General features: G+C 39.1%; 1 protein-coding gene across 6 annotated transcripts in view; it reads right to left on the reverse strand.

Moving 5' to 3' along the window:
- Window positions 1-32: 32 nt before the first annotated feature.
- Window positions 33-13,085, reverse strand: part of LOC119556119 (tyrosine-protein phosphatase non-receptor type 9) — a 38,967-nt gene continuing 25,914 nt past the window's right edge. For all 6 annotated transcript variants that reach the window (XM_037868002.1, XM_037868003.1, XM_037868000.1 and 3 more), the window contains 5 exons: window positions 4,536-5,452; window positions 3,735-3,895; window positions 3,440-3,669; window positions 3,145-3,352; window positions 33-3,081 (listed from right to left, as the gene is read on the reverse strand). In XM_037868002.1, coding sequence (XP_037723930.1) covers window positions 2,855-3,081; window positions 3,145-3,352; window positions 3,440-3,669; window positions 3,735-3,895; window positions 4,536-5,452 — 1,743 coding nt within the window. In that variant the 3' untranslated portion in view covers window positions 33-2,854. The remainder of the gene's footprint in view (window positions 3,082-3,144; window positions 3,353-3,439; window positions 3,670-3,734; window positions 3,896-4,535; window positions 5,453-13,085) is intronic.

The following is a 13,085-nucleotide window of genomic DNA, read 5'->3' on the forward strand; positions in this document are numbered from 1 at the left end:
CCGCCGAAATAAGCCAAATGTATTTCATTTTCTATGTATTTTATCCACAATTTTCTTTTGTTACTTTTATTTGTTTTTGTTTTTTAACTGCAAAATGCATTTTGCTTTTACATCAAGTTGTATTTTGGTTTCGTTTGTCTTCATGAAATGATAACATATACTTAAATGCCCTTAAATATTATGCGACCATTTCTCTAGGCTAAGACTTCCATGTTTTTTGGGCTTTTGGACTGGATCTTGGACTGGTTTGCCGGTGTCTGTACAGTGTCTCCCTGTGGTTTTGAGCTGGGTCAGTGGATTACCGGATTACTGGATTGCTGGAGTGATGGAGATGTGTCTGTCTCCCGGGATTAGTGGTATCTCTTATTAAAGTGCGCGACAAATGCGAGTATTCAATATGCTGGGGGAAAGTAGCGGCTAGGGGATGCTAGTGGATAGATCTATTCAAGAGTTGGTTAAGGGTGGGCTGGATCGATCGATCTTGTGAGTGGCTTTTCGATTTTTTTTTTACGGTGCATGTTGTGCGCAGCAAAGCTTTCTGAAAGCATCGTGACACAGGCAACACTTTTGAGTACTCGTACTAGGTAATTCTCTTTACACTTCGTTTGAACGGAAAACAAAGGCTTGTGACTCTAGCTAAGTTTTAAATTACACTTGAAGAAATTTTGCTAATTTTCATACATGTGTTAATACATAGATATATATTTATATATATATATATATATATATTTTAAATAAATTCTTTCCTCCACTCCGCGACTGGAGCCTACAAAAAATATTTATAGTTATCATCGTGGTATCTTTTTGGGTCTCCTTTTTAGGGTTTTTCGATTATATGCAGTATGATCTCTGTGTCAAGCATTATAAAAATAGAACGTCCATCGATCTGGGAGGTGAGTATTCATTATTCATTATTCATTATTCATTATGCAATCTGGTTAGGTTTCTTGTTCTTTGTTTCTCTCGGAAAAGGCCTTTGAAAGAATTGAAAATGGTTCTGTTCTGCGATTTGCGATTAAGTATTATTGTAGAGTATACATATGACTTCAATGGTCTGACTTGACTGGCTGTGCGAGGAGTATCTGTGGCTCCAATTTCGACTTGCATCTTTCATTCGGGTTTGATCACAGCTTTTACAATTCTAATGATATTCGTGTGAGTGGTAGAGTGTGTGTATGGAGAGTGTTTTTCTTTTTGGAGCACAGTGCGCGGGCAATCTTTGAGTTCGCACCAAAAATACTATATATTTCGTAGGTATTCGTATTTACATGCATACAAACATGACGAAAAAAAAAACGTATATTTATCTTTCTTGCAGATGTGTGTCGCAGTATATGCACTTAATTTCTTTTTATATATATATAAATATTTATAATACTTTCGCAAAGATGCACGAAGAAAATGCATTCTGTCCGACATTACATACACATAATTACACTTAATATTTCGTATTTCGTTTTCATTTCTGTTCGAGAAAGCTGCCATTCTTCTTGACTTGATTCATAATTTTATATAGATCTTCTTGTTATTTAAAAAAGTAATACAAAATATGTTTGGTTTTCCTTCATTTGTTTTCATTACGATTATTAGATCCGTTTTAGATTCGCTTGGCATATGAAATATGTAGGAAAGAAGGCATGTTAGATATATGTTTCTTATTTTCTTGTTTTCTGTAATACTCTTTCAACTATTTATGTTTAGTTGGTAAAATAATTGTTAGTAAAATTCACTACGACCCTCTGCACGATAATACACTTAATTTTGCTCTAATTATAAATATTTGTAAAGAATTAGCAAAAGAAAAAAAAAATTGGGGGTAAAAACAAAAAAAAAACACATTTAACAGCTGGGAGGCGAAGAGTTTTCTGGGGGGTGGGGGGTTTCGGTTTGGGTCACATCTGGAGAAGATGCGGCCAGGAGGGCAGGCTGGAGAAGATCTCCTCTTCCCTTGGGCTATTTTCGTGGGCAACAACATTGAACAGTGCTTATATCTGATTTCCTCTGGTAGTTATATATTCGTTATACATATATTCATATATATATGCGGTACGTAGATCTAGGCATATGCTATATAAGTTATGTGTGTAACTAGTTGGTTGCTTTTAGGAAATTTGCAACTCGCCGTGGTTCCTCTTGGGTTGAGATGGGGGGCAAAATGCACAAGAATTGTCCGCTCCTCCGATTCTGACTCTCCGCCGGACGGTTTGATCCTGGTCCTCGTCCTCATCCTCATCCTCATCCTCATCAGGATCCTGATCCTATTTGCCTTCGTTGTACTCCTCATCTTCATCGGACTCTAGTTAACTTTGTCATGATGTTTAAACACTCTTCGCTGTTTATTTTCTAGCTTTGTTTCGCTAATGCGGCTGGTTTTGATTTTATTTTGTTTTGTTTTTGTTTCTTCTTTATTTTTAGCTATTTGTTTTTCATTTAGTTTAAATTTAATTTAAATAATGTTTATATATAGATGTTTTTGCTATACAACTATAGCTTGGTATGTAATAATATTTAAAAAAAAAATAATAGATTAACGTAAATTTGTTACTCTACACTCTACACATTTTCAACTTCCTCGTACCTCGGAATCTATCGGTGCTTCCCATCATCGTTTCACTCGCATCATATCATATCATATTATATCATAATCAGGACGAACATCTAGTCGGAAAAATGTTAAAACTCCAATTTGCAAAAGGTAAAACATAGAATTATTCGGTTTCTCGTCCGTTTTTTGCCCCATTCCTGAAGACTGTGTGTACCAATTTGCGAAGGTAAAAAGTAAAAATTATTCTGTATACAAGTTGTTTTCCGGTCCGCTTTTTTCCACAGACATCTGGAGGAGACGACGGCCTGCCTACTCCGAGTCCTGTTCGCGCTCATCGAAGCCAGCCAGATCGACGGTCTGCAGCATTCCGCGCGAATAGGCATACTCGATGAGGGCCAGGTGGCAGAACACATACTGATCGGGCATCTGGATGGAGTAGGCTCGCTGCGACCGGATCTTCTCCACGGTGCCGCGTATATCCGCCGTGCCCACGTCCTCCAGCCGCGATATGCATATGTCCAGGGTGATGAATGTGCCTGTGGAGCAACGTAGGGTCAGTGAAAATGGCAGGAATTGGGATTTGTTACTATTAAACTCACCTGTACGTCCAATGCCTGCACTGCAGTGCACCACAATGGGCGGTCCGCGGGCGTGACCCGCCCAGGTGTCGCCCAGTGCGTTGACCAGCTCCGCCTGCTTCTCGCGCACCTTCTGCAGGAAGTTCAGCATGGCCATGGCCGAGCTGGGCACCCCATAGTCCGGCCAGCTGGTGAACTGCCAATGTGAGACATTGCGTATTTCGTCAGTCTGTTTGGGGAAAGTGGTGATAAGCAAAACAACTAAGTGAGTTATAAAGTTCTAATGCAGCTTGCTAGCTAATTCAATAAACTTCACCTTTATGTTTCTCAATTCCAACGAGGCCACCATATAGTCCTCGTTGCACTCAACGCTAATTGTTCGCACATGGTAGTCGCCAAACTCTAAGGAACTTTCTTCAGTCGGCTCCCAGTACTGGCCGCATTTAACGCGTCCGCGCTCCATAACGCGCGTCGTCATCACTATAACTAAACAATGTTGCTCCCAGATCATGCGCCAAAAGTCCTGGGATGTCTTTGGTAATGGACCTGCAGGGAAAGCAAAAAATCGTTAGCTCACAGTTCATATATAGTAGGATATGGCACCATCGCACCTTGAGTTGAAATATAGGCATTCTTCTGTTTGTAGCCATCGACGAAATTCGCATTTATGTAATCCGACGGCTCGTCGCCGTCTTCGTGGGCCAGCACCACTCTACTGTGATCGTAGCAGAGGACGTCTGTGTAGCGGTTCTTGGTCAGGTTGGCGCGCATCCTGCAGGGATTCAAGAAAATTCGTTACTAAGTATTTAATATTTGAACTATAGGAATGAAAAATAAAATTAGGCAAGCTTTCCAAACTTAAATGTTAAAAATATATTCGCTATACTCGGATATCTGTGTGCTTCCTCTGCTAAAGAATTCGCGTTTCAATTTTTGCTCTTTCTTTGACCAACTCAAGAATATAAAATTCGCAAATTCTTTAGAAAATTATAATCCAACATCACAAGACATTGTTGGCCATCCTCCACTGAAGAATTCGCTTTTGAATATTTGCTTATTCTTCGCTCTAGGCGGACTAAATATTTATATCGCGAATTCTTCAGAAAAGGATAATCCAACATGACAAACAAGTCTAGTTTAAAACTAAACTCACAGCAGAGTTTAGCTTGATAACACAATGATACCAAAAAAAACAGCGAGTTCTTCAGAAAAGAAAAATCTAACATGACAAGGAAGTGTTTTTGAATAGTAGCAAATACAGCGAGTTCTTTAGAATTGATCATTTCATGAAATGATTTCATAAATAGGCATGGCATAAACATGGATATTTTAAATCATTCGAATCATAAATGTTTCGAAATGTTTTATACAGGTTTCCAATGTATATACATATCGCAATCTAATGCCCTCACCTCGCATGCAAAAAGGTGCCCTCGGGCGCCCTATTCCGAATGTCCGCGTACTCCTTGATCAGCCCATGGCGTCCGCGCTGCTTCACCATCTGGACAATCTGATCGATGGGCTTCGGGTCGCCCTCCTGGCCGGCCAGACTGTCGTCGTCGCTGAAGCCGGACGAGGCGCTACTTGGCGGATTCTCTGACCAGAATTCGCCGCCCCCGTTGGTGGTGGTGGTGGTGGTGTTGGTGGTGCCACCAGTTGCTCCAGCTGCTCCTGCTGCTGTGGCGGCGGCGGTGGTGCTGTTGCTCTCCGCCGAACCACTCGTGTTGAGCTTGAGGGGATTGGCTGCTGTGGCGTTGCTGTTGCTGCCGCTGCTACTGCTGTTGCTCGCCTGCTGACGGTGGCTGGGACTCAGTCCGTTGATTGTGATGTTTTCGTTGGGCTCGGAACTGCAGCTCACTGCTGACGCTGCCGCCGCGGACGCAGCTCCTCCGGCTGGACCCACGCCATTGCTGACCGTCACCACGGTGGTATTGTTATCGCCCAGCAGATGAACGGCGCTGATTATCGTGGCACCCGTTGTGGCCGCCTCTGCCGATTCCGTGCCATTGGTGGCCACTGCCGCCGACGATCCAGTTGCAGAGCCAGATCCGGCCACACCCACAATATTGGCCAGCAGCTCGTCCTCACGATTCGTCATCGATTGGCGGCAGCTGAGCAACCATGTGGCGTGATCGACCTCCAGCGTGCCACCCAAGTGAATGGGCAGCGCCTTGCGCGGCACGTGCAGCGCCAACTGAGGCACCGATACAGTGAACACCCGCTCGCGCAGCTTCTCGCGCACAAACAGACGCAGGATCTTGAAGGGCGCCTTGAACCACAGCGGCGCCGTCACGATCAGCACCTTCTTCAGACGCGCCGGATAGCCGCCCTGAAAAGGTAAGAGAGAGATTTTCGGGATTAGAACTGGTTATTGATTGAACTTTGTGTTTATATATATTATCGTTATATATTTGCTACAGTATTAAATGGTCTTCAAGACGCCAAGAGATCTTAATTCACAAGGATTTAGGTTCTATACCTATCATAAAAGTTTCCAAAATGTTCATCTTATCATTAAATTTTTATTTCTTATTGTCGAAAGGACATTTAAATTTAAGACATCCATTCGATTTTGAAATTTATAGATTTTGATGGATTAAAAAAAAACATTACTTGTGATTTTATTTATTTATTTATTATTAAAAGACCACTTAGATTTGTATTACTCACTCATTTCACACTCATTTTACTATTTTTCACCATCAAAACTCTATTTATAAGACGTCTAAAAACAGGACATATTGGAAAAACAAATATTTAAGTAGGGTTTTATATATTCTTTACAGTTCCTGGACTAAAGTCTTCAATTAATATTTTATCAGCCAGTCCTCGAAATAAAATCGAATTATATATGTTATAAAAATGTACACCTTATAGTGGCCAATTGTGAAAGGACATTTAAATCGAATCTACACATCATCTTATCTTAACTATCCTTTAGAAATGACCTCTATGACTCGTAAAGTCATACTTTCCCGAATTTTTACTCGTAATTTGCAATTAGTTTAGCCCGTTTGTTATTGATTTCATTTTACTAATTGATTAAAAGTGAGATTAATGTCTATAAACCAAGTAATAAATTAGAATGCTTTCGCATGGCATTTCGCAGAAACTTTTTAATGATATACGTCAATAGACAAGACAACGTAATTTCATTCTACCGAGAACCAATTTCTGGCATTTGACATTTATGCTTAATATTCGGTTTCGACCTGTGCCATTTTCCCCAGAAATGTATTTTGCAGCTTTGGTTTTGCATTCGACTGTATTTGAAGTGACATTTCCCCGAACTTCTGTTGATGAAACACTAACTAATTCGCCCACCACCTTCCACCCACACACAACCTGTAGTTTTTCCCAGAAATATTGATAGTGAATACTGCTGGGCATCAAGCAAAAAAGAGGAGGGTGTGGGGGTATGAAAAGTCCACGCGTGGCAGAAACCAGAGATACAATTTCCGATTTGCGAGTGGCCCACGCACATAGGGGGCACAGTTTCCAGGGAAACCTTCTGCAATAAACCAAGTTGACCTGCACATGGCACGAGTTCCGACTAAAAAGCTTTGCATTTATTAATTAACACGCAACCCAATGAAATCTCTGGTTGCTCTTCTCTGTGGCCAATTGCGTTGCGAACATTGGCAAAGGGGATTTCAAAGAACTCTGGTAGTTCTCGGAAAAATGTGGAAACCTTATTCCTGTAATCACTGAAATCTCTTTCAACCAAACGATGAATAAGGCACAGAAACCTTTATTAAACTTAAAAGTTTCCCCTTTGAGGAATACATGAAGTGATTTGGATTGTGAAAAGGATACATACATATGTATAAGTTTTAATCATTTGGTTGAACTTTCATTTTAATAAATCTCTCATGATTTTTAAGGACATTTTAAAGTGACTTTGATTGTCTATAGGTCAATTTGTGAGATCTTTTTAACATTAATCTAATTTATACCTTTTAGAGCTGCTCAGTCCTAAAAAGGTATAGATTTATATATATATATAAAACTCGTGTAACCATTTATAACCAATTATTCAAGCACATTGTTCTTGAATTGAGAATATTCGTTCTTAAAAACCGTGTAAGTACATTTCGGTATCAATGTTCTCAATATTAGAACGAAATGGTGAGAAGAGAAAAGTTAAATTGAGCTTATTTATCAACTTTTTGATAAGTAATCACTAGTGACTGGACTAATAGGTTATTTGTTGAGATATACAATGTAAGTACCGCCAATTTAACTTTATTCAAGCAAAATACAAATATTTTCAACTTTAAAAATGTCGTTCTATTTTTAAGAACATTTTCAACTCAGATTAGAAAGTCAGTATTTTCTCTGTGTACAGCATCCACTTTTCCACCAAATTTACTTTCTGAAGTGTTGATTTACGCCAAGAAAGGATTTTTGGCTCCAAAGATATTTTATTTTTTGTGACCAGAGTAAGTTCTTGCTAGTATACCATTTATGTACTTTAGTACACATGCTTTTGGCTGACCACACACAGTACTGATTAAGTTGAAAAGGCCGCTAGGTAAAGCGGCTAAAAGAAAACTGCGACAACATTCGACGAATGTTCGGTTGAGAATGAGGAAAAGTGGGTGGTGGGTTGGTGGGGCGATGGGTGGTGGAAAACCAACCGGCAACCTTCACCCAGTTGGGCAAATGTTGAGCAAATTTCATTGCGGCATTTTTCGCCGATGCCACATTGAGATACAGCAAAAACAACAAGTGGAATACTTGGCTTCACTCAAAGGTGAAATGTGATTTCCCAGCGAAAGAGAGAAAGGTATATAGGTACATAGATACATAGATACATATATACAAAGAGAGAAAGAGAGCCTGTCAGTGAAAGAGAAAGGGGGTGTGGGTGGGTTTGATTTTGGTGTATACGTACACATACATATACAATATATCATCCATGCCATCATTATTTAGTTTATTGGCCCCAAAAGCGGTGCAGCAAGCAGATTAAGGTCAGCAGGCAGTGGGGGAAAAAAACGAGAAAAAGGCAACAGAAAGTGCGGTAAAAGCAACAACAAATGCACTTTAATTAAACGCACAATCACAACCAATATAAACACACACACACACACACACGCACACACACTCGTGTGTTTGTGGAAAATTTAATTAAAAGTTCTTTTCGCAGTTTACCTAAAAAATATTGCGTTTCCCTGCTTTTCCCCCATTGTTGGCTCAATAAATTCCAGTTAAAGCTCTAATTGGCAACACTTTCAATTAAGTTGGGCGAACTTCCCAACAACAAACCCCCTCCCCCCCTGCATTTCCACTCCTCTCTTTTTGCTATTCTTGTTCTCCTAAAGATTGCATCATCCAATCATACACATACGCAGAAATGCAGGCAACACACACACACACAATAAACAACTTCCTTTCATCTGCTGCTTCTCCTTCTTCATCTTCATATTCGTCTTCTTCCTTCTTTGCTTTGCCCCCCTTTTTCGTTACTTTTTATGCCTTTGTATTGCTTTTCAGTTTGTTTTCATGTGCACTTTCACTTTGATCATAGCACACACACATATGTATATACACATGCATACATAGACACGTGAATTTACCTTAAAGTACCGTTGCTTTCAGTGCTGGAAAGTAGGCAATATTATTTTTATTTTCCTTCAAGGAGAATTTAAATCATAAATCATCAAAAAGGGCTAATTATTTTTTCTATTTCATTTTAAAATAGTTTTTTTATGCATATTCTTAAAAGTTGGTTTGAAAAATATGTTAAATTATTCCAAATACACTCGCATAAATCAGTTTCTTTCAGTGTTGCATAATTTTTAAAAACGTCATTCAGGAAAGTAGGCAATATTATTTTTGTTTCTCTTCAATAAGAGTTTGAAAACTGTACCTTTTTTTTAAGCCTATAAATGCTAGTTAGCATTAATATTGACCAATTTTAATTTTTAATTTAGGTACCAAACATTTAATCATCAATACTTGATTATTACTTTATTACGCTTGGAGTGAAATGTTTAGTGTTATTCAGCACTATTTATTATTCTCCTTCAAGGAACAGGTGAACGCTTATAAATTCATCCCATGTCCTTCAGTTCTACAATATGCATATTGAAAATTCTCAATCAATTCCCTAATTAAACTACTTGACCTTGTCGAAAGTCTTTTAAGTAGCATACCAATTAAAAATGAGCCTCAGGTGAAGGTGAAGGAAATAAATAACCTTGCAAGCCTTAATTTTTCAAAGTTTGAAAGTTGGCAACATAATTTATTAATATTTTAGTTTTTCTTTACCATATATATATTATATAAAACATTTTCCTGGCAAACTAGTTCCCATGTCCTTTACTTGTCCAATTTGCATATCAGCAGTACTCGATAAAGGCAATAAATAATCGACTTTCTTCTGGTAGTTTTTTGCCGTTTCCCCAACTTGGCCAATAAATAATGCAAGGTGCGTGCCTCGAAGAAATTTGAATGGTTAACAACAAAAAATAATAATGAAATATTGTATAACATTTCATTTCACATTCTTCTCTTCTGGCATGTGAGCTTTAAGGGTGCTTATGAGTCATAATCGAAAATATTCGTACGTGTTCTTTTTGTTTCCGTTTTTGTTGCACATTGTAACACTAAAGGTAAATATACTGAAACTGAAACTATAACCCAAAGCACAAATATCGAACTTGTCGTCCGGCGTTTCAGGGTCACATGCCATCCGCTTTCCAACACCCTCAATTTCTGGTTATTCCCACATCCAATTAGAATCCAATTGGGGGGCTGGCGGCGCTCAGATAGCAGGCAATCCAATAATAACAATCACAATGTTCAGTCAGCCAGCCAGCCACCCCACATGCACACATTTAATTGACAAACACACATCCCACAGAAAAAAAAAAAAACATTAGCAGGTGAACATCATGAAAATTCTGCTATTCTTGGCCAGATTATTAGCCTTGGGGGCCAAAAAGTCTGCGCAAAAGTTGAATGAAACTTGGGACAAACTTGAAGCATCCATCCACCTTCGCGTCTCCGGATTTCACCCTTTCCCTAACCTCCGCCCACCGCCCACCGCCGACATGCCACGCCCCCTCCGGCGGAGAGACTAAGGAGGAATTTTCCTGATGGGACTCGAGTGGGCAACTTAACGTGCCTTGGCATGCGTTTTGCTCCCGATTCTCCCCGACGACTCGACTTGTGGGACCCCTCTTCATTTCATCCATCCCACTTTGCTGAAAGCAATCCTGGTTACTTGGCTGCAAAAATGTGTGGGATGCTGGGGAAATTGGATATTGTTATATGAAGTTTATTCCTGGCTAAAGCTAAAATTAGCAACTTTGCCTAGTGGTTATCATGCACAGAGAGAAAATGACAAGGTAACTATATAATTTGCAAGCCATAACTTGAATTTAGATGCAATTTAAAAACAAAATGCATGCAATACCACTTTCCAACACTGCTTTGTAACAGAACCTGTGGAGTTTGTTATGACTCATATTCAAAATTAGCAATGAAAACTGGCGATAGATGTTGGCTATATCTTAAAACAGTAAATCTTGACTAACAATTGAAACAAAAGACCTTTTCAACACTATAAGAGAAGGCCTGTTGAAAACCACTTTCCAACACTGCCCCATAACAGATTCTTTTGAGTGTATAATAACTCACCTCAAGTGCCACAATCGACTTTTAGTCCTGGCTGCGAAATATGGAGGTAAGCTGGCTTAATTGGATGGCTTCTGGGAATCTGATGCAAGGCATTCAATTTCAGCTTAATTATAATTTTCATCATGGTCAAGGCGAAATCCAATCAAAACAGAAATGATACACTGTATCAGCGATTATTAACAAATTTTGCCCACTTCCACGAATAGCAAACAGTAAATGAAGGAACACTATCATGAAATAAATTCAATATTCCCTGAAATCAATCCCTTAATTAACGAGAATATCATTTACATGTAGTTTGCTATTTCTGGGAATTCAGAAGATGCATTTTAATTGCAATCTACTAATGTCAAGGGGACCTCACCAGGAACCCATTAAGCCAGGAATTTCTGCGGAACTGACGCAATCAAAGTTGAAATTGTTATCAAGTATACGCCACGCGGTCCCAGCCATATGTAAAAAAATAGCCAGCTTGTTTGCTTTTTTCTCCCTGACCATTTTTCAGTCATATTCCATATACCACATATTCAAAGGGGGCGAAACAATAAATAAATATGTGAAATTAGCCGTGGCCAAATTTGGTAATGCGTTTTAAGCTTGTCCCCGTCTTTGGGCATGAAATGAATTTGTCGTCGGCGTTGGCCAAAAAAGGCGAAAGCGGCACGCACAGCAAACAAACCGATAAACGAGGAGACAAAAGGGAGGAAGAGGCCCAAAGACAAATGAATAAGCGAACGTGGGGCCAAAAGATCATGGGAAATGGCCATCGATAAGTTATGATTAATCAGCTTTATTCAATTATCTAATTGAAGTCAGAACAGCTGTGGTATGAAATATTTCTATTTTTGAGAAAATGATGCAAAACAGAGGTGGAAATACCTTAGGTACAGCTTAAATCAACTTTAAATATCGTATATAGATCGTTTTTTTGTCATCTTCAAGTACAGCCAACCGAGCCAGCTATACGTTTACAATAAAAAGGTTCAAAAGTAGAAAGCGAAAAACATGACAATATGTCATATGGCAAAATGGCTTAAGCCACAACACAACTCAAAATAAATAATAAATATTATTCGGCTGCAGGTGGAACAGTCGCACAGAAGACCAAGATATCCATCCGTAAGGGGAATCAATATTTGATGGCTCCGGCTAAGCCATGCTAATTGGAGAGCTCTTCACGCTGATTGACTGACGGCTCGACTCGACTATCGCACACACATGTGGGAGATCCCAACCGAATCGAGGCTTATTTGCCCAGAATATGATATATGTAAGGCCGCAAGCCAACCAATTGAAAATCCCTTGGAGACACGGGCAAATACTTAAAACACTTGTCATTCGAAAGGTCGAAGGGCTGCATGCGATAAATTTAATATTTATCATAAAGTATGCAAGCACTCTAGTTTGTAAATTACCCACATGAGAATGTAATTGGTTTGAAGTGAATGGGTAATTCAAGTCGATAACTAATATCGATTGTTTGCATTTTTTATTAAACATCAGAACAGCTAGTTATCAAAAATAAATCTTTTGAGTTCATTACTATCTATGGTTTATTACTAATATCAAATAGTCGGATAAACACCACAATATAACCAATTTACCAACTTATACCACTCGATAACTAGTATCGATTGTTTAGATTTTTGATTAAAGTACAGCATTGTTGATTGAATAAATATGTTGAGTACTTTACTACAACTGGCTGATCTGTAACTTCAATAATATAACCAATATTTCAACTGATCCCAGTCGATAACTAATATCGATTGTTTCGATTTGATATTACTACCTTTGCTTGATAGCTAATATCAATTATTCTGATAAACTGTATTTAGAAATGACCTCATTTCTGACACTTTGCTATTGAAAGCCTTTGTCCATTGAATGACCAACTGTCTTAAAGTTCTGATACGCACTGTAACTAGCATTCTTTCTTTGGCATATAGAAAATGACACACACAAATATGTACCTTTGTATATTCAAAAACGAGCAGACATCGGGGGATATAAATCAAAAGGTAAGAAGTAAAAAGTGGCAGCAAAAAATATGTACGCGCCGTTGAACCAACGCCAACAGCTGTGTTTGATTGCCTCCACTTGTTCCTCCTCGGTCTTCGTATTCCTACCCCCAGTTCTACCACTCCCCTCCCGGTATTATTGGCATATAAGCCCGTGTTGTTGTTGCTGTTGCTCCTATTGTTGTTGATTTTTGTCAAGCTCTGTGAATGACAGCCGCAGCAGCAGCCTTTGTTGCCTCAAAGGCAAGCAGCGGAGAGGACAGGTAAGCGCAAAGAAAACAAAAGTCGCAT

Source organism: Drosophila subpulchrella, chromosome X (assembly GCF_014743375.2).
Source record: "Drosophila subpulchrella strain 33 F10 #4 breed RU33 chromosome X, RU_Dsub_v1.1 Primary Assembly, whole genome shotgun sequence".
NCBI lineage: Eukaryota > Metazoa > Arthropoda > Insecta > Diptera > Drosophilidae > Drosophila > Drosophila subpulchrella.